Source organism: Triturus cristatus, chromosome 4_2 (genome assembly GCF_964204655.1).
Source record: "Triturus cristatus chromosome 4_2, aTriCri1.1, whole genome shotgun sequence".
Taxonomy (NCBI): Eukaryota; Metazoa; Chordata; class Amphibia; order Caudata; family Salamandridae; genus Triturus; species Triturus cristatus.
The window spans coordinates 859,455,246-859,477,221 of record NC_140586.1 but is presented as its reverse complement, the minus strand read 5'-3'; the positions used below and the strand labels follow the sequence as shown (position 1 = coordinate 859,477,221).

Genomic DNA, 21,976 nt, shown 5'->3' with positions numbered 1-21,976 from the left:
CAGCTGTATTACCAATCTCCTGGTTGCACCAGGCTTGGGGTCTCTACACGCAGAGAACAAGAGCCCATCTTCATCGATCCCGAGTGGCGGCAGTGGTGGCCGGCCGCCATGTGTCCCCCGGCACAATCTTCCTTGGTGGCCAAAAATCTCGGCGTTAAGCTTGACAACCAGCTTTCTCTCAGATCGCATGTTCTTGGCCTGGCCGGCACCTGTTTCGGTGTTCTGAAAATGCTCCGCAGGTTTCTTCCACTACTATCTGCGGAGCATAGACGGATTACGGTGCAGGCGCTTATCGGATCCAGGCTAGACTATGCCAATGCCCTTTTCCTGGGTCTTCCAGACTATTTGGTCCAGCGTCTGCAGGTGACACAGAACTCTGCAGCGCGCGCAATCTTTGGTTTGCATAGACGCGCACGGGCTTCTGGTCTTCTGCAGACGCTGCATTGACTCCCGATCCGAAAGCGGATTATGTTCAAATCCTTGACGCTGGTACATAAAGCTCTGTTTGGCTCAGGCGCAGGTTATCTGCAGAAGAGATTGGCTTTCTATCGCCCTGCCCGCTCACTGCGTTCGGAATCCCTTTTCACGGCTGTGGTTCCACGCGTGAGGAAGGCTCGGATTGGGGGGCGCTCTTTCAGCCACAAGGCCTCCCAGCTGTGGAACTCGCTCCCACTGGTACTTCGCAGTACTCCCAATTTGCTTCAATTCAGAAAGAATTTGAAGATTTGGCTTTTTAATCTTTCTGTTTAGGTGGATTTTCTTCCTTTTCTCTTTTGGGGCTCCTGTTTTTCTTGTTATGTTGTTATACACTGTAGCTGTATGTGGAAAGCGCCGGGACACTCTTTTAGAGTAGCCGAGCGCTATATAAACGCATTTTAACATAACATAACATCTTCCCAATTGATCCTATGAGACTCTCTGACATTCCCCCCTTCCTCAGCAGCAGCTTGCTGTCCGAGCTGTTTAAGAGAGAGGCAGGATTTGTGCTCCAAACTCAAGTCTTCCTAGGAAGGGCTCCCTGCCCCCAAGAACTCTGCCTCGTTAGGCCCAAGTTCCTATAGAGCAGTTCCTTCACAGGGAGTTTGGGAAGAGGATACATCTTTACCCTTCCTGCTCCTTCTTGTAGGAGCCAGCTGGTCTGTTTTTTCAGGATCCAGTACTCTCTCAGTACTTAGTTGTTACTGCCTGAGCCATGGTGACAGCAAATGCACTGGCAGAGATTCCCATCATTTCTGCTTGTGTCCTGAACTCCACTTCAGACCAGGCTGAAGTTTTTAGATCATTGCCCAACAGACAATCTACAGGTAAGTCTGGCGAGACTACAACTATTTTAAGGCTAGTTACCCCTCCCCAACTGAGATTCAAACTGCCAAGGTGTGATCAGTCCTGACATTGCTAGCGTTGGTCACTTGGTACAACTGATCAAGTATGATCTGTTCAGTAGACACAAGTTTCTCTGTCACCATTGTGACACTGGTCCACTTTCACAGACAAGGACAGCCTAAGTGGGAGTTCTGACTAGGCCGGAACCCACTTCAGAACCTATGGTTAACCCAACTAATCCCTTGGGAGCTGTACTGTCATGTAGTTCCTAGGAATCCCCAGGACCTGCATGTTTTGGATGACCTAAATTGAGGGCGTTGTGTCCAAACCGCTTCCGGATACCCCCACAGGATATGTCAGCCATTAGACCAGCTAGCTCTACAGCGCCACTACCACATCCTGTCCCCCTCCCCCTCACCCCGCCCTTGTATCTTACAGTGGTGTAGGTAGTTTCTCGCAACCAGTGAACATGACAACCCTGATTCCTCAGGGATCATGAAAGGCAGTACAGTACTTTTGCAAATTGTAAGTACCAATATAGTAAATAGTAAGGGTGGGCATAGTGGGCAGAGTACCACTACTCGGAATTCTGCGGAATTGATCAAAAACTCTGTGAATTACGCTCTGCAACTCCCTTCTATCTCACCCCAATTAATAAAACAGAAGCCTCACATACCCTTGACAAAAAACTACAACAAGTAACTCTATCATTAAGTGCTAAAATGCATATAGTTCTCTCACAAAAGTGAAAATATAGCAAGCAGTGAGAGAGGTGATGATTTTGGTGTACTCACTAACCTAGGGGAGAACCAAGCAGATGCCTTGAACACAAATAGAACATCATGTTGAACGATTGGTGGTGGTCCCATCCTCCTAGGACCACCCCAATCACAGTTATGGGCAAAAATACAATCCCAACCAAACGCACTGCAGAGCATTATGGGATGATCTTCTAGAGTGCAGTGAATATTATAGTATTCTATATCAAAACATTCCTTAAGGGGCCGGCTCTCGGGCTCAGCTGAGAGCTAATACTATAATATTCACTAAACTTTAGAATCTCGCCCCATAATGCTTTGCTGGGCCTTTATTGGCATTGTATTTATGCCCAAAACTTTGCTTGGGGTGGTTCTAGGAGGTTGGGACCACCACAATCATTGAGCATGATATGCTCTTTGTGTTCAAGGCGCCTGCTTGGTCCTCCCCCTAGCTTAGGGGGGGACCCCAAAATCATCACCTCTGTCCATTGTTTGATAACAAATATGACCAGTTTTGTTGCAGCCAGCATATAGTTAGACATCTTGTTATTGACTTGATGTCCACTATATGTGTAAAATGGCTGACCGCCTGAAGAATCGACTCTTGGGTTTGTAGGGGGTTTTCTGCTTATGCAGGGCACCTTCACACTTATAACCAAGGACTCTTCCTTCAGGATTGAAAAGGCCTGCATAGGGGTGACTTACAGGTTTTAAGTATAGTGACCTCAAATATAAGGAAACTTATTCCTTTTGTGAGTTGTGCTAGCACAAGCTCACACAGGCAGCAATGTCAGGCTTGTAGTCACAGATTGAGTGGTCTCCAATTCTTAGCACAATACATGCTGCAGCCCATGGGAGAGCCCTGGTGTACCTATACCCTAGGTACCTCAGTACCATATATTAGCGACTTAGAAGGGTAACACCAGTAGCCAATTATGAAGGTACCAAGTACTTGCCATAGACCAATTTAGGGAGAGAGTAGTGACTGGGATCCTGATTAGCAGAATCTCAGTCAGACTAGTCAAAAAACAGAATGACATCAGAAAAAAGTGGAGGTAACCATGAAAACAGAACCTGCTTTCCTACAGAAAGGATCTTCTTTCTTTGTGGCAAACCAGTGTTTGATCTCTTTGTAACAAACAAGAATAAGAAATGCTAGTTCTATGCAAGTTGGGACCCTTACCCAGGGTCGTGGGGAACTGCCTTTTCGATCAGATGGTCCGGGATCTATGCATACGCTTTTCCCCCATCCCTCTCATACGGAAGGCTCACAGCATCATGAAAGTAGAGTGCTATCTCCTCCTCCTGGGAGCCCCAGGTCCTACATCAAGACCCGACTTCTCTCCACTACATGCATGGCTCCTGAATTCCAGTTACTCAGCGAGCTGAATATTCCTCAGCACTGGTGGGATGTTCTCTTGAAAGCAAGGACAGAAGCCACCATAAAAACGTATAAACTGAAATTAATTTGTTTTGTTGTTGCTTATGGTACCAGAAAATAAAGCTGCATCACTACATGCATCAATGGAGCAGATACTACCTTATCTCCTCTCGCTAGCTCAGTCTGGGCTAGTGAATGCCTCCAAGAATGTACATCTCGCTGCAATATCTAGCTATAGGCGTGCCTCGCAGTCACTCTCTTTATGCTGAGGCAGAATCATCAACCAGTTCATGAAAGGATTATTCAGACTTTTTTCCCTGGTAAAGGCTCCGCCTCCGGACTTACACCTGAATATAGTGCTAACTCAACTCATGAAGAGTCCATTCGCACCCATACACAGAGCAGACCTCAAATTTCTCACATGGAAGTTTGCATTGTTGCTAGCGCTCACTTCGGCCAGAAGGGTGAGTGAGATCCAGGCCTTTTCAACTCAATAACAGTTATTACGCTTCACAGATGACTCTGTCATTCTCAGAACCAATCCAAAATTAATTCCTATGGTCCCTTCCGACTTTCACCTCAATGAGCCTATATTACTATCGACTTCCTCCACAAATCCAATCTCACCAGCGGAGAGGTCTCTCCATACAAAAGTTATCAAAAGGTGTTTTAAAGTTCTACCTACATGGCACTGAACAGCTGAGGAAAACTGACCAGCTATTTGTCTCATATGGACACACTTGTAAGGGTGCTGCAGTCACAAAAGCAACTATCGCTAGATGGATTTCAACCACGAACCAGTTTTGCCACTCGAATTCGGGCAAACCGCTCACAACAAAAACGACTTTGTTTGCAGGAGTACCTCTGGAGCCGTTGTGCTGCAACCTGAAAGAGGGTGCATGCATACACTCAGCATCATTGCCTGGAATTGGCGCAGCGCAGTGATGCAGCGGTTGGACAGGCTGTATCACACCACTTATTTCTATAAGGCGAGCATCTTTGGGTTACATGTGTTTTATTCTGTATTTAGACAGAGTGTTATGACTTTTATACATGTGTATATGCACATATGTTTCTACCCACCATCTGCTATTTGTTCTAATGCTATGAAGTATACAAATACAGTAACTGCTTGCTAATATGATTCCAGCATGTGAATCTATGAAAGATTCAATACTGGAGAAGAACATGAGTTACTTACCTGTAACAGTAGTTGTCTAGTGTCTTTCATCAATTCACTTGCAACCCACCCTCCTCCCCTGAGGGGCTCCTCTTGTAGCTTGGGATTTATTTGTCACTTGTGCTTTGAAAATCTGATGGATCCCACCCCCCACCCCCTCCAAAAAGTAAAGAAACTCTGAGGGTTTTAGCCTCTCTAAAGAGTATTCTAGAAGGTGTTATCTCCTGATTGGCAGAAGTTTTTTTTATTTTTAAAAGGACATAGATATACTATTAAAATGATTGCTCATTGCCATTATGTCCTATTATAATTATACATACTGCTTTGGTATGGTACTGTGGGACTCCCTCGTCATCTGGGATTGATTCAAGCATGTGAATCTATTAAATATATCAATACTGGAGAACCAGAGTTACAGGTTAGTAACTCGTGTTCTTCTCCTCAGTCTAGGATGATTTGAATTTCATCGGTGGCCAAAATGAGCCTGCAAATTAGTATTCAAATTAATCCTCCTTTCAATTTTTTCAGAGTGTTTCACTGTACACACAGCCAATCTTTTCTGGTGCTTATGCATTGGAGCATCCTCATCAATCCAAAAATGGCTGCAACTTTGAGTATGAAAATATGTAATGGTCACTCGGTAATCTCCAAAGTTGGATTCAGTATTTTCCTTATCGTTTTCCACTGAAATCTAAATATTGGTTTTCTCTTACAAGCAATTTGTATATTTTTCATCTTGGATAATGTTACCTCATTTCATTGTTTGGGGTACTCAGTGATTAAATAAGATAACTAAACATTGCAGGTTTTCTTTGTCTTTATATTACAGTTCTAACTGCAGGAGACTGAAAATTTTATAAATATGCAAGTGCAGTTTTGGATATTAGGCAAACTCTATTTTTTGGATTATATTCGAGATTATTTGATTATAAAGGAAAAAGGAAAATATTAAAGCCTGATGATTCTCTCCACTGTCAGAGAGAGTGGTCTGAATTATAGTAGGTCTTTTTCTTGTGACCTTGAGGGATCAGTTACATTTAGTAAAATCTTCAAGTATAAAAGAAACCAAGTATGAGAATTCTCCCCGGCAATCGAGACAAATTAGGGAAATTAGTATTCTATTAACAGATTACTACAATGAACATTATTTAAGATGAATCTTCTCTTGCAGGATGAAGGGATGCTTTGATGCTTTAGAAAAGAAATATGTAAGTCTAAATCTGTTCTGCTATTAATCATTCATTTTGTGTATATACTGTATATTTTATATTTTTGATACCTCTAATTAATGTTCCGAAATCTTTTAAATGGAAGCCTGACATGAGTAATGTATTTAGGGCCAGATGTACGACCTGCCAATTAGCGAGTCCCAAATTGTGTCGCATTTGCAACTCGCAATTTGCGACTCGCTAATTGGGATGCACAACAGTATCTGAGACCCTGTTTGCGATTCCCAAAGGGGTCACAACTTGCCTCCCACATGCATAGGAATGAGGCTGTCGCAATTTGTGACCCCATCGGGAATGGCTGGCACTCCCAGGGATGGTGGCCTGCTGCGGTCAGCAGACCTCCATGGGACTGTCTTTAAATAAAGCTGTTTTTTTTATGCAACCTGTTTTCCTTAAAGGAAAACGGGATGCATTTAAAAAATAAAAATGAAACTTTTCAGTTTAGTTTTTTAAGGGCAGTCAGTGGTCCCTAGGACCACTGCCTGCTCTCAAAATAATATTTGTGCATGCATTCACAAATGGGAAGGGTTCCCCTGGGAACCCCTTCCCGTTTGCAAGTGCTTTACCACCCTTCTCAGAAGGGCTGCAAGTGTTTTACGACCGCAATTGTGGTCGCAAAACATTCTTACATAGCTTAAGGAGTCGCTATTAGGAAGGGACTCCCTTGGAGTCTCTAATCCTATTCTGTGAGTCGCAAATTGATTTGCGACTTGCAAAGTAGGATTAGTACATGAGCCACAGGTTTTTTGCAGGCGCAAACGGGTCTAAAACCCATTTGAGCACGCAAGAAACCTTTGTACATCTGCCCCTTAGTTCCCTCTCTGATAGTTACAATAATCCATCATATTAAATTCAGAGGTTTGTGCCCAGCTTTGTGGGACACAGTTTTCTTCCATATTATACATATATATCTGTTTGTTGAAATGATGATGCGTTATGACTTTATAACCTATTTGCGATTATTATATTGCACTTGTTTAAAGCTTAAAGAAAATGCATTTTGCATAAGATACTGTATCTTTGTTAGACAACAATTGTTAAATATTAGAAATAATTTGGTATGTGATTCAGTAAAGTCTACTTGGCTGCATTGTGGAGTAGGTATTAGTTGTATGTTTAAATATTAGTTACTCAGCATTGCATAATTTATAAATTCAAATGTTTTGAAATATTCCATGTTCTCAGGCAAGTTGAAGTCTCTGATGGGTCAGCTGATGAGATTTTTAAATCTGCACTGTTGTTGACTAAGATCTGATCAACCACCACCTTGTGGACTGAAATCTCATTGGCACTAATAAAGTGTCTCACTCACCTGCAATATCGTTAGTGCATGGCAATGACTCCCCTGTGGAGGCTCTTTCCTCACTGGCTGGCAGCCACTGACCTGATGTTCAGTGTTAGAGGAGGTTGCTGTGACAGAGAAGGCAAGATTTTGCTGTGGATCCCCCTCAAGAAACAGCTTTATGGTTGACATGTAAGTCTAGTAGAAATTGTTTGTTTGGTCCACATCAGTCCACAATCGGGCAAAGGCCTGTTTTACACACCTAAAGGCCCAAATTGATTCCTATTACTGGTAGAAAGGTGTGAGAAGCAGTGTTTAGGGGCCAACTAAATTCCCTAAGAATTAAACAAGCTGAGTTGACAATAATAAAGGTGGCACAAGGGAGTTTATGGAAGGGGCAACAAGATAGGCTTACTTCTGGCCCATCAGTAGGGACACTTCATATAGAAAAACAATATATAAGCACTGTTTAAATCAGAAGAGGAAACTGAGTGACCAGAGAAGTTGATAAATAAGAGGTATTTCAAGACTTCTTTTGAGGTCTTTATACACAAGACCCTGAAGATGAATTCGTAATTATTAATGAATGACTATATAAAGAACGGTGGCATCCCGATACTCCTACAGGCATGCATAGAGGAGGCTGTACAACCTATAGAAATGTCTTGAGTTACGAAGAGTGATCAAGGAGATGAACTTGAGTAAGGCCCTTGGGCTGCATGGGTGTACTGTACTGTTTTAAAAAACATTTCTTGCCCAACTAGAGAAACTCCTTGCTGCCATTTTCAACTCTTTAAATCATTTGACTGGAATGACTCTTATAATGAGACAGGCTGACATTACTCTAATACATAAACCAGGGAAAGAAGTGCATGAGTGCTGTGCCGAATGCCAGATAGCACTACTAAATGTGGATGCCCAAATCTTTTCTAAAATCCTGGCAAACAGAATGGCAGACCTGGTGCCTCTTGCAGTTGACTCTGATAAAGTAGGCTTTAGTACCACTTAAATGTGGGTGTTGGTGTGTTTCCGACAAGTACAATAGCACTTCAGTGCAGCTTATGGGATCTTGTTGTTGCCTGTACTTGTAAAGAAAATGCTTATGTTAAAAACACTAGAAGATTTTTATTTTTTTTAATCAGTCAGGACATGGGGGAAATGCTTTATTTGCATCCAGATAAAAAATTTCTTTTGTTTTGCTGTGCATCAGCATGATGTATGTCGGGACGTCACGGCAAAAAATTTGAAATCATGCCAATCAATACGACAGCTTCGTAGTGGATTCCTACCTGAAATTTGCACCTGGAATGCAATCTCCAAGCAGTTGCATCGCAACAGGAGTTGACCAAACCAGTGATCATATAAAGCCCACATCAGCTTCGGTAAACGAGTGCACCTGATCACTAATCTCAAAACAATTTGTGTCAAAATAAAATTCAACAGGAAAGAGTAAGCGAAATGATGAGAAATACAAGTATAGATTAAATATTATTCAAGAATATGAGCGCCCAATCTAAGGTCTAACCGGTGCATGTAGAAATAAAACTACTATAGTAGTGTGAAGCAAAAGTAAAGTAATTGGCTGTGCCAGTGGGTTGGCTACAACTGTAATAAGAGATGGAGTACGGTGGGTAAGAAGGTGAAACCTATGGGATATTTGGTGAACATGCGGGAGTGCTAGAATAAAGATTGAGGGGATAGTCAGTATGTAGATCGCCGGATTTACGGACTCATTATCTAGTATTACTGAAATTACAAATACGTACATGTATATTCCACTATCACCAAATGAGAAGTATAGCTGAATGAATCTGAATTATATCTTACAAGTAACAAAGATGAGAGTACATTTACAGGATGAGAATATGCAAATACATTATTGAGTTAACATACGGTAATCGGTTTAAAATTAATTTGGATGGCAAAAACAGTTAGAGCCACATGTCATGGTACACAACATATATCTCAGTGTACATCTTAATACATCCAGGCAAAACAAAACCCAAAATGTCTTCACACATCCTATGCCTTGGACCTGACTAAAATTATTAAGGAGGAGAATACACAGATGTTATCAATAGTGTAGTAATGTCCGGAAACTCAGTCCCTCAGAAAATACTGCATCTCGTGGTCCGTGTTCAAGCCACATTCTACCGGTCTGAGACGCTTAATCCAAGTTGCCTCTGTGCGACATCATTTCAGCTCTCTGTTTCCCCCCCTTGAATTCTGTGGAATTATTTCAATCCCATAGAACGAGGATTGTTTATAGGGTCTCTGTGCTTTGCAATCCATAGCATGAAATTGCCATTGGATATTTATCATCACATTGTTTCAGTGCCCTTGCATGTTCGCTGATTCGCTCCCTCAACATTCTAATAGTGCTGCACACGTATAGTAAACTCCTCTAGTGATTTGTTTGCTTTTAGGATACCCCAATGCTTATTCAAGCTTTTCACCAGGATATCTGCCACATCATTGTAGTTAGTGACTAGTCTAACTGGTTGGTTAGATGTGTTATTTCTACTCTTTTCCATTAGTGTCTCTCTCCTTGATAATTTTAAAACTTGCTTCTCTGCTTTTCTTATGTACTTAGGATTATATCCTCTCGCTTTAAATCTGTTTTTCATTCTACCCAGGCATGAGAGGAACTCGCTGTCCTCACTGCAGTACCTCCTTGCTCTTGAGAATTCTCCATAAGCAATTGCCCAAATCTGATGGGGTGGATGAGAACTGTTAGCGTGTAAAATAGCGTTACAAGCAGTTGGCTTACGATGTAATTTGCTGTGCAGTTTTCTATCTTTTATGTATAATTCCACATCTAAAGAAAGTATGTGTACTGCTAAGATGGTGTGTGAATTTGATGTCCAATGTGTTGGTGTTCATGTATTTGTAGAATTCAACCAACTTCTCTTCAGTGCCTTACCATAATAGTAAGCAATCATCGATATATTGCCCCCAGTATACACTGTTTTCATTCCAAGGACTACCTCTTTGGCTCCATATCCAGTCATCTTCCAAACTCCCCATAAAGAGGTTAGCAAAGGATGGGGAAAATGTTAAGCCCATCGCCACCCCTTGCTTCTGTTTCTACCACTGACCCTCATAGATAAAGCAATTATTGTTCAGGATCAACTCTCATCATTGTCAACAGCATCCTGGTATGTTGCCATTGTGTTGCCAGTCTTTTACATAAATGTCTTTCAATAGCTTTCATGCCCAGTGGGGGTTTTATACTGGTGTAGAGGGCTACCACGTCTAATGTGACCAGAATTATGTCCTCCTCCCATGTTGGATCAGATAGGATACTTAAGATATGTTTCGTGTTCCTAATATAGGAAGCGAGGTCCTGCACCTTGGATTGAAGGGACAGGTCTACATATTCTGCCAGCCTCTCTGTGGGACCTCCTATGCTAGACACTATGGGTCTGTCTGGTGGGAATGGAAGATGCTTATGAACCTTGGGCAACGTATAGAGGCAAGGGAAAGTAGGTCTATACACCTTGAGGTAAAGATGTTCGTCCTCGTTTAACAATCCCTCAGAGTACCATTCTCTCGGATGTTTGTTGATCTTAATGGTGAGGGGGCCAATGGGGTTCATTTCCAATCTCTCATAACACATGTTGTCATTAAGTTGTGTTAATATTTCTTGATTGTAATTCTCTCTATTCATGACCACAATGTTGCCCCCTCTGTCCACTTCCGTGATAATAATCTGACTATCAGCGGACAGAAGTTCCATCACTCTCTGTTCCACTCTCTCTAGATTGTCAAAGCATCTCGTCTTCTTGCGCCTCAATTTCTGGTCATATCTGTCTAATTCTTCCAATACTAGATTGTAAAATATGTCCATTGTGTTGCCCCCTGGTAAGGTTGGAGCCCATTGGATTTGGTCTTAAGTCTGCTAGCTATTGAGTAGTCCATGTCCACATTCAGTTCCTTTAAAAGATTGTCCATATTGCTCTGTGACTGCTCCATGTCTGTGATAGATAACAGTAGTTGAGTATCATAGACATCCTTAATACTTAGAACATCGGACATCAGCCACGTAGGAATGCTTTTATTCAATGTAGGGTTGTTCATAAATAATTTTTTCAAGTTCAAACTTCTAACATATTTGAAAAGATCAATTTTAACTTTACAAAGATCTCCTCCTTCAGCTGGACTGAAACCCAATCCTTTCTTTAGAAGTGAAATCATGTCATCTGTGAGTGCCTTAGATGATAAGTTAATTACATCCACCCCACTCTCTTTGGAATCTTTTATTTCCTCTTGTCTCCCGATCTCAAGTTCATTCTGAAATCGTCTTGTCCCTGTTCTTTTCTCTCTATGGGTTTTCTTGTTTGGTCCCCTCGTCTGGGTTGTATCTTGTTGCCCTTTTTTAGTCTCTGTACTCCCCTTAAAAAAGAGTTCCCCGGTCTATTGTCTCCTGAAGTACTTGCCATATTCTCTACCTCACTGTCACTGGTAGGAGGGGCACTGATGGATGTTGAATTTGAGGAGATGGAGATGGTGTCTGGTATTGACGTTCTACCTCTCTCCTGGTCACTCATTAAGAGTTGATCGTATTTCTTAGCAAAGGTAAATACTCTGTCCTCTTTGTAGTCCATCTCGTCCCTCTTTAATTTCCTTGCCTTCCTTTGTTTTATATCCTCCTGATGTTTTTGTAGGACCTCTTTAAGAATGATTTAGTTCTTGTCTGTGGTTTCTTGCAGGCCTAAATCCCTAATTTCCCCCTCTAAGATGTTGATTTATGCCTGTAATCTCGCTACTTTGCGATCAGCATTTTCAATAAGAATGCCCATTAGGGTATTCGAGTTTGATGTTAGTGCCTCCTCCCATTGTTTAAGGAGATCATCATCGAGATCATCATACATTGGGAAACTTTCCGCCCTCAGGCCCCTCGGAACTCTGTTAAGTCTGAGATATTGCTTGAGCGTCACCCCATCCAACCATTTGGCTTCTCATGTTTCTTCAATCTCTCTAATTTAATAAATTGTTCTCTAAGTCCCTCATTGTGTGAAGGGTTCCCGCTGTTTGTGGAGGTGGCCACTGTGTTGCCTTTGGCCAAGCATTGAAAAAGCACCTATGCAATTTTGTCTCTGTCCATGGTCCGTAAAAATAAATTGGGTAGTAGAAGAAGTATGCTACGCTGAGGCTGCCCCTACCACTTTCATATAATGCTGGAAACACAAAAGAGGGGGGTTAATTGTGTGTGGCAGGAGATGGCGCCAATCAAGTGTGCGTAAAGATTGTCAGATGCACGTAAAGCAGTGCAAACAGGTGAGGGAGAACCCCTACGCCCCCCAAAAAGATCCTACGGTCAACATATGATAATGTTAAGCCTATGCACACACTGAAATTTCAAAACCTAATTAGACATTGGTATACAGTCCTCACAGAATTAAGAAGTACATGTATCATACAAGTGAAATCAAAGCAGTGTGGTTGTGATTAAATTGTCTTCTTTAATCCGAACAGTTGCCCAGCCAACCCGTGTTTCGTCTGGGGATGTACCCCACAACTTCATCAGGGCTCAAAAAAGATGTAGAATGGAGCATAATATATTATGGGATCATGACTTAGTACAATATGATATGTTTACCATACACCGAAAAGTGGAAATCCTAAGTTTGAGTTGTGCACATAAATCACAGTGCACATGTTTTTCATGAAAACATTCTCTTATTCATTATTAGAACAAACTAGACACAGTGGGGTCAACAGAAAGTTCATAGAAATGGCAGTTCCGAAGGCCCAAACTAGTAACCATTAATACATTTCTATGAACGGCAATAGCGGGTGTAAATAAACTATCAAGACCGTCAAAATTGTAAAGAGAGAAAGGGAGAAAAGTAAAGACCTGGAAGAGACAGGATGCTCGCTTCCCTTTGCAGAACACATGGAGAGAAATGACACTGCAGGGTGAGTAGGAGTCTAAACATGGCCCCCACATTTTATAGTAATAAGAAGTGAGCAATGTAGCCCTCACGACTGGTAGTTGCATGCATGCATTCAAGTGAACATGCGTCAGTGCGACAGGGAGAATAATCTCTATATAATCAGACATTGATCTGAAATAGATCTAATTGTAAATGCATACAAATAATCAAAAGGGGGGGTGGGATGTACCACTCGTCCTGTGTACCAGGGTCAAAATTGTTACTAATCTGTCTAAAAAAAACCTCATTCACGTACACAAGACTCGGGCGGTATATCTTGATTCTCCTTTTTTCTGTAACGTGACAGCATCATCATAGGGTTTAGTTTGTAAATATGCTGATCTCTACCTGGAGGTTGACCAACTGGTATTGCAGTAGCGTCCAGAGATAAAAGGGAGGTAAGTGATGTGCTAGTGATGTAGCGCTTAAAAGATTGAAAATCGTAGGGGTGCGTTATAGTCACCGTTAGTCGGCACCCGCATATAATCAAATGTGTACTCAGGTATTTTGTGTGCAAATGTATTAAGAATTGTATAACCTATGTCGATTTCAATAGAAGTGTTAGCTATGTACAAGCATATTGGGTACGTATTAGAGAAATGTATAGAGTTTAGCCTACATGAAAAGTAATGTGGTGTTAGAAATGTGTAACTTAGAATTCGTGTCTGTAGACTGTTTAGTTTGACCACACATGAAAGAAAGACGTAAATGTCAATACTGTGATTTAGACATGCTTGTGTAACCAAAGTAGTGGCCAGAATTCGCATATATCGTTGAGGCGAAAGGCCTGGTATTTTCTTATGTTAGCCAAGGACAATAGGCCAAAAAGGATTTATTCCAGTAGAGGTTTTAGGCTGTAGTAAATTGCAAGTTAAAAGATGTGAAGTATGTCTGCCTTGCATGATCTCACCCCAGGTGCAAGGACAGTTGCTCGTTAGTAGAGAAGCTCTTTGTTCACAAATTGACTTATGTAGTAAAAGCCAGACATGGGAGTGCATTGGAATGTGCCAATCGTAACTCCTAGTGCGGATGGCGTCTGGGACTCAAGGCCAAGCGATGGACGATGGAACTGGACAGCGCTCTGTGGAAAATTACTGAAAGTCGACCCCGCAGAAGAGGAGGCGCAAAGGGCGTGTTCTGAGATTTGGGGTTCTGTATTAGGGACAGAGCCCCGAGGGTGGAAGCAGATCAGAGCAGCCCAGAGCAGAGGAAGGCTAGGCGAAGAGATAGAGGGGGCAACTTAGACCAAGCTCTCTAAGTGAAGACTTCTTAGGAAGTTTCACTCTGACACCTTTTATTCGATTGAGGGTCTCATGGGATTGCTAAGTAGGGATGTCATCTAGTGCAGAGTAGGGACAGAGATGGTATGGTTCAGTGTCCCTAGTATCGACATTTGCTTGGTGGTTTTCTACCTCATGCTTTTAGAGATTGTACTTTTAGTTATTTTTAGCCGTATGCGGATTCTTCGTAGAGTAGCATTTGTGTTAGTGCCTATGTACTTGTTGTGCCTCGTATTGAGGACTTTGTATCTTCAAATCTTTATGCTGATAATAAAAACCAGAGAGCCAAGAGATTAAGTCTCGAGTCCTTGATTATGACAAATTGCAGACTGCATTTCCTGTTAATGGTGGTTATTCCCTCCACGCTATTGGGCAAGTAAAAAGTTCCATCCGACCAGAGTGGGTTCTAGTAGATAATTGCCAGATACTAAAATGGGCCGGAGCACTAGTGTGAAGTGATGTAAAATTCCCTATGCCACCATGTAGGCAGGTGCTTTAATTGATTTGGTGGGGTGGAAAGGTGAAAACAAAGTGGTGCGTGCGTAGATCGAGTTACTGATCTACCGCACTGTTTGTGTTGACTTATTCGCTTCTATGTTTTAACTGTTTTGAATCATAAGCTTAGCATTTTTATTATATTTTACTTGATCTATCGATTCGCCGGCATTTTACTGTAAATGTTAATATTTCATTAACTGCACTGTTTAAGACTGCAACAATGGAATGATCTGTATTTGACTGTGTTTAATAATATGTATGAACTGTTTATTCTCTATCTTTTATGGTTTTTTAAACCGAATAAAGATTAACGAACAAACGAATAAGAGCATGTTTTCATGAAATACATGTGCACTGTGGTTTATGTGCACGATTCAAACTTAGGGTTTCCACTTTTTGGTTTATGATGTGGTGAGCATATCATATTGTACTAAGTCATGATCCCATGATATATTAGAATTTGTGGTGTACATCCCCAGGCGAAACATGTGTTGGCTGGGCAACTGTTCGGACAATTTAATCACGACCAAACTGCTTTGATTTCATTTGTATGAAACATGTACTTTTTAATTCTTTGAGGACTGTATACTAATTTCTAATTAAGTATTGAAATGTCAGCATGTGCATAGGCTTGCCATAATCATATGTTGACCTTAGGGTATTTTTGGGGGTTTAGGGGTTCTCCCTCACCTGTTTGCACCACTTTACTTGCATCTGACAAATTTTACGCACACTTGATTGGCGCCATCTCCTGCCACACAAAAGAAACACCCCTCTTTTGCGTTATTTTGCAAATATGAGACCTATTGCATTGCAAATGCTTGTTCTTTTATGACTTGCGTTCCTATCAGTCACTTTGCTGCCAAAAAGACACAAAGGTCTTCATAAATGTAATTCTTGATCATAGTCCCTCCTCCAAAGCTTTGAATCGATTTCTTTACTCCTTCACCTGTGTATGGGGGTGGGGTGATTAACTCTCCAGCAGTGGCCATTAGCCCCACCGCCCCTAGCAAACAAACATTTCCTTGTACTGTGAGGAGAAGGGTGATTGTGTGAGAACTCGTCCCTCATTTATATCAAGTTAAACATCTCTGCCTTTTAACACCAAGCTACCCCTAAGGAAGGGTGTCGGCCCCCTACCTCTCTGGGGGGGTGGGAGCTTTGAGTACGTGTTTCTCAGCTGGTATGCTATGGATTTAAATGTACCGTGCAATCCAATGCGTGGGGAGGCAATTTTAAGAAATAAACTTGAAACTTGCTAAACTACAATGCCACTAACAAATAAAGTGGCAACATGAACAATAAGGGCAGAATTTACCAGAAAGCTGTGATGTGATTTAGGGACGGGGGCAATGGCTTGTCAGCTACGCTGGCTTGTATTGTAGGAGGAAACGCTTGTGTTTGTTTCCAGAGTCGGGAGGCTTATTGTGCTTCCCTTGGGGCGACCCGGAGGAGGGGCTAGCGGAGTGCGGTCCATTGCGGTTGTTTATAAAAATGGCTCCCTCGAGCTTTGAGCTGACGAGCTCCTGGACGACGCACCTGCGTGCCTGTGCGGGCACTGAGGCCCTTGACGGTTGCTTGGCGGCCCTCTCTTCCACCCCTAACTATTTTCTCTACATGTATCGGGTCTAGAGATCATCAGTTCAACAAGTACTTACTTGCACCCACTGGGGTGAACCACTCAAGAACTCCATCAGAGATCATCAGTTCAACAAGTGCTTACTTGCACCCACTGGGGTGAACTACTCAAGAACTTCATGTACCAGCTTCCCTTGGGGCGACCCGGAGGAGGGGCTAGCGGAGTGCGGTCCATTGCGGTTGTTTATTGTGCAACACGATTCACCTGCAGATTGCGTTCTGTTCATGCCAACAAAAGGGGAACTTTTTGGAGGGAACATCAATGGAGAGGCCAAATGACGTGTGCTATAGACACCGAGCTTCTATAGGGCAGAAAGTTGAAAAACATAAAAGTTAACCTGTCAAATAAAGAGGAGTGTACTAGTATGTACTCAATCGCATTTTAGTACTGCATTTTGGCCTTAGGTCATTCGTAAATGTCTTCCTTCTTTCCACTATTAATGCAGCATGGCGCAGTTGGAAACATAAATATCTCACAAGCACTTGGGCACCGCACACACTCTTGAGGACAGTTTTCGGTCATTGCTGCTCATCAGAGTGGGTTAGGTGTTTGGGGCATATTATCAAGCACGGTGTTAAAATTTATCGCCGCTTTAGCGGCAGAAAACTGCCGCTAAAGCGGCGATAATAGGCTTGATAATATGCCGCAAAGAATTCCAATAGAAGCCCATGTTGACACCAGAACATGGGCTTCTATGGGAATTCCATAGAGCATATTATCAAGCCCATTATCGCCGCTTTAGCTGCAGTTTTTTTGCCGCTAAAGCGACGATAATGTTATCCCCATTTCTTGATAATATGCCCCATAGTTCTCAGGAGTTGTAAACACGCTCGGAGGTCGTGGCCAAGTACATGCAAGGATATTCAAAGCCCTGGCTCTGTAGTCGCAGTAAGCCATATATGTGCATGTATGAACACATTAAAATGATTTTATGCACAGCAAGGCAGTCCTGTGGGTACATGTGAGCGCCAAGAGGACCATTTGCGTAATTCAAAGTGGGACCCTTCGTGTGTGCGCACAGAGTGAGAGTACAGCAATGACTGCACACATACACAAAGTAGGAATTCCTTGTGTGTGCACACACACCCAGAGCAATTAGATTCAGTGCACATACACCACACTGGCTTGGTGAATGTATGCATCCATAGTAAGGTGACCATATGTACATCCAGCGTGGTGAGATAATGGGTTGTGGTAGATTCCGGAAAAGTCTGGGCTCCGCATGGAGATGGCAGTGTTTAACTGGTTTTTGATTTTTCCTCTTCCCCATCTTGCCATTTCACATTAGTCAAACACCTTTCATATGAGTAATTTCAAAACAAAGCCAGCTTAGACGAAGACATGAATGTTAGATCTTAGCGCTTTGAAGTGACCTAGATGATATTTAGGTGATTTACAAAACTGTATGTGTGGCACATTGATAAGAACATGTGGACAACTGAAGTGTTTTACTAGAGTGAAATAGAGTCCCTTGGTGTAAAAACGTTGCAAGTTGAGATTCCAAACGCTTCAAACCTAACAGGACACTGGGGCTGGAACAGAGTCAGTCACATGTCATGCCGTGCTTGACATGAAACACATTCTGCCTAAACACAACTTTTTTCAGAGGCACTGGCATGTCATGTGTGTAGAGAGCCATCCGGAATCTCTCGGACAATGTATCTCTGCACATGCATCCCCACACCCCTCGGGGCGGGCTCGTCCCGAGGGGATAAATAAACGTGGGTGAGACAGCACGTGGTCTTCTAGCCCAGAACGGTATGCTGGTGTGTGCGTGTCCTTTACTGCAACGTGATAGTAGTAACTGCGACACCAGGCCGCGCCGCGCTACACTGGCGACGAGGCCGGTCGCGACCTCGTGTGCATCGCATCAGGACCGGCTCGCGCGGAGCGTGAGGAGCCCACCCACAACGCCGCTGCCCCTGGCGATCGCCTGGCGCTGCTGTGAAGTTGCGGAGCCCACCCGCATGCTGCCGGTGAGGTATCTGTGGCCGGTGGTGCTGCGCGCCGTCTGTGGGGTGAGTGGCTACCTGGACGCCTCCGCCTCCTCCCCTGGTTCTGAGGAAATATGAATTTTGTGATCAGTTATGTCCCCTATCGTAGATCCCAACGGCTCCATGTGCATGCTATAAGTACATGTATGTTCCCTCCAGTTCCAGTTTTGAAGACGCAAATACATGTGCGTCCACCGTCAACATGTCCTCTTTCAGATCCGCCATGAATGGGTCAGATATTCCATTCCTAAGTATGAAAGGCCACCGATTTCATGTGGTTCACTTTCCACATTTTACAGATTCAGGCGAGTAGACCAGAATTCTGTCATCAAGTCTTTTCCTGCCTTCTGCCTCTGAAAGCTCCAGTCTGAGCCTACATCTGTATCCATGAACTTTGTCCTACTCCCTGCGCGGCTAACGGTGCCTGATCCAGCCTGTTGCCTGCCAAAAACTGTATTTCACCTTCAAGATTATCTACTCCGCTCCTCATCCGATGCATTCCTGTCTAGTAGTTTAGGTAAACATTCCTCCAGTTACCGTGCAAAGGGCCAGGCCTCGCTGTCCACATGCAAGTAATTCATAGCCCCCGTTACCATGGAATATTCCTACCCCCTCGCATTTCATGTAGACATTTAGACGCTTGTACACGCACTAACAGTCAGTATAGAATAGATTCTATCCTAGAGACCTTTCCTTTTGGATAACACAGTTCTTTAAACATAGGATATTAGATATGATTTGGGATCAGGTTGACATGAACCCCAGACTTCTGTCTCCACATGTAGAGCTAAATGTCAAGTCCCCTTCACCCTCTAGTTGCACGTCAATCACACGTCATGCGGCTGCGCGCGCATCTCTGCCAAATATTTCTGCTGACATTGCAGGATTCTTTTATGGATCCACCCACTTGTGACATCATGTATAATGACGTTTATTAAATTACGCCCATATGTCCGCCTCTATTAGTTACGTATGCACAGTTTATCTGTATTATCAGCTGTTACGCCTCTTGCATCTGTTTCACTGTAATGCATTTTCCTATAAAACTGATTATCTGTCAATAATGTATGCCCTTCCTTCCTGAACTTTCGTGGTGATGGAATAGAAGCCTGCAATTCGAATTGTATTCCTTTGTATAGGAATAAAGCCTTTTAAAAACCTCTAATACCTCGGATTCTGCCTCTTATATTTACTGAGTTATTCTTACTAGACTTTACCGCATAAAAATAGTACCAGTAATGAAATATTTACCACATAAATTGGCGCCCGAATAGGGACACTTTCTCATCTCACGCGCCGGAGGTGCGTTGCAGGCCCGGTCTCCTGCCACAGCTGAACGGACAAAAACGCGTACCTGCAGGGTTTCCTGTATCTCCCTCCGGCCAAGCGGGGGCGACTGAGGCTGCGATCAACACCCAGACGAGGCGGTGAGAAGTGCGAAATATCCCGACCAGAGCCTAGCTGAGAGAGCAAGATCCGAGGTATACAGAGGCCCACCAGGTTCCGAAGTTCCGAGTCCAGTCGAGTCGAGTCCAGTCCGGTCCAGTTTCAGTTCCGTTCCGAGGCCTTCCGTTCCGAGCTACCCGGTGAGTACCATTACCGGGGAGGCATTTAACGTGCACACAGTCTGTGCCGGTCAAGACGGGTTTGGGTACACAAATCCGGTCTGCACTGTTTCAGCAGTGTATCTGTACTGTTTAGCAGTATATATAGTATGTCTTGCATATAAACAAGTATTATCTAGTGTCAGTATTATATGAGTAACTAGTTTTCTATTAGTTATCATCGTTCGTTAAACTGTTAAGTGTTAAATGTTTTAATACGTTCTATATATTGTGGTGTGAATGACTGTTCATTATTGTGTTTATTGTATAAAGTGTGTTCTAGTAATAAGGTCTAAAAATGCCGCTCTTTTCGAAATTAAGACAGATCAAAACCAGAAAAGGGGTACTCGAAGAAGCTGTTCCCATTCCACCTAGGGACACTCCAGGGTATTTTATGTATCATAAGCATGGCCTAGATGCCGTATTATTCCTTGATTTATGGGTGGACTACACCAAGGATTTGCCAGAAAATCAGAGATGGCCCGCAGCGGGGACCTGGGATGCAGATTGCATCATGAGAGTAGAAGAAGAATTATGGAAAAAGAAAGCCAGACAGTCACAGAAAGATGCCATTGAATTATGGCGTAAAGAATCATATAGACGTACAGAAAAAGCGCTCAGACAGGAAGAGAAAGGTAGAGAGAATTCAAATAAAACCCGAGAAAATCTATTAATTGAGGAAGGTACCCGAGTAAAATCAGAACAAGTAGATAGACAAAGAAACACTCTTATGAATGGTATGTATCCTCTTCTGGCCGAAGGGTTACCTAAGGCTATCCCGGAAATACCAAAAGACTTAACTCCTCCATTGCTCCCGATAAAAGCGCATCCCAAAACACATCCCAAAACAGCAAAGGACGTTTTCCTTTCCTCCTATTTAGATGACGTAGCTCCCGAGTATGCTAATGCCATGCCACCCACACCGCTTGCCGATGGTGTTCAACACCAAGAGCATCCGCCTGTATCCCCGCAACTACAAACTCCTACACAAGTTCCCACAGGTCCGTCCGTTTCTACAGTTTTTCCCACATCTACAATCTCTATCCTACGTCCAACGAATCCTTTCGTGCCTAGCACCTCAGATGGTGCTACCGGAGGTACGACAGACATGTTTGCCACACCGCCGCGAAATAAACAGACCCTTAGAGATTTAGCACTCCAACGTACACCCCAATTAGCGACATCCGACATGTTTAAAGAACAGCTTGTGGATTGTAGATACGATCCAGTGCCAGGTAGACAGGACAAATTGCTCATATCATCACTACGTATACGACGAGCTACATTATATTTAATGACGATACCAGGAATGGTTGAACACCTAGACGATATATATCGCTTTGTCCAAACAGGGCGAGGTCCAGAAAGTATTAACGAAGCTATGGAATACCAGAAAGTGGATGTACAAAGACAACTACTACGTTTTTTCATAAATTGTGTAATTAGGAATCAAGACAGGCCCGGGGCAGATCATGATACCATGCAAAAACTTGCCAAATGGGGTCAGAACATATCAGAAGAGAAACATGATAGACAGGCGTGTATAATCGCCATGTGTCGAAAGATCCGCAAGGAAGTAGAACGAATACATAAAGAAAGACGAGAAACAGACAGAGTAGAATCAGAAGAAGAGGAGGAGCAAGAATCAGAACAATTAGAAACGATAGCTTATGTAGGTAGAGGAAGACCCCATAATAATACTAGAGGCTTTAATGACCCGATACGTCCAATACGTCCAGAATATAATAGGCATTTTCCAAATCCTATGTTAAATACAAGATCCCCTGAACACCTATTCCAAGCCGTTGATAAATTACTCCGAGATCGAAGGGGGTATCATATGCTCGATTCCATGGACGAACAAGAATT

At 42.9% G+C, this 21,976-nt stretch overlaps 1 protein-coding gene across 7 annotated transcripts in view; it reads left to right on the top strand.

Annotated features, from left to right (window-relative positions):
* LOC146835265 (HORMA domain-containing protein 1-like) overlaps positions 1 to 21,976 on the top strand; it is a 1,528,718-nt gene that overhangs the window by 692,693 nt on the left and 814,049 nt on the right. For all 7 annotated transcript variants that reach the window (XM_085602855.1, XM_085602849.1, XM_085602848.1 and 4 more), the window contains one exon: positions 5,814 to 5,850. In XM_085602855.1, coding sequence (XP_085458981.1) covers positions 5,815 to 5,850 — 36 coding nt within the window. In that variant the 5' untranslated portion in view covers position 5,814. The remainder of the gene's footprint in view (positions 1 to 5,813; positions 5,851 to 21,976) is intronic.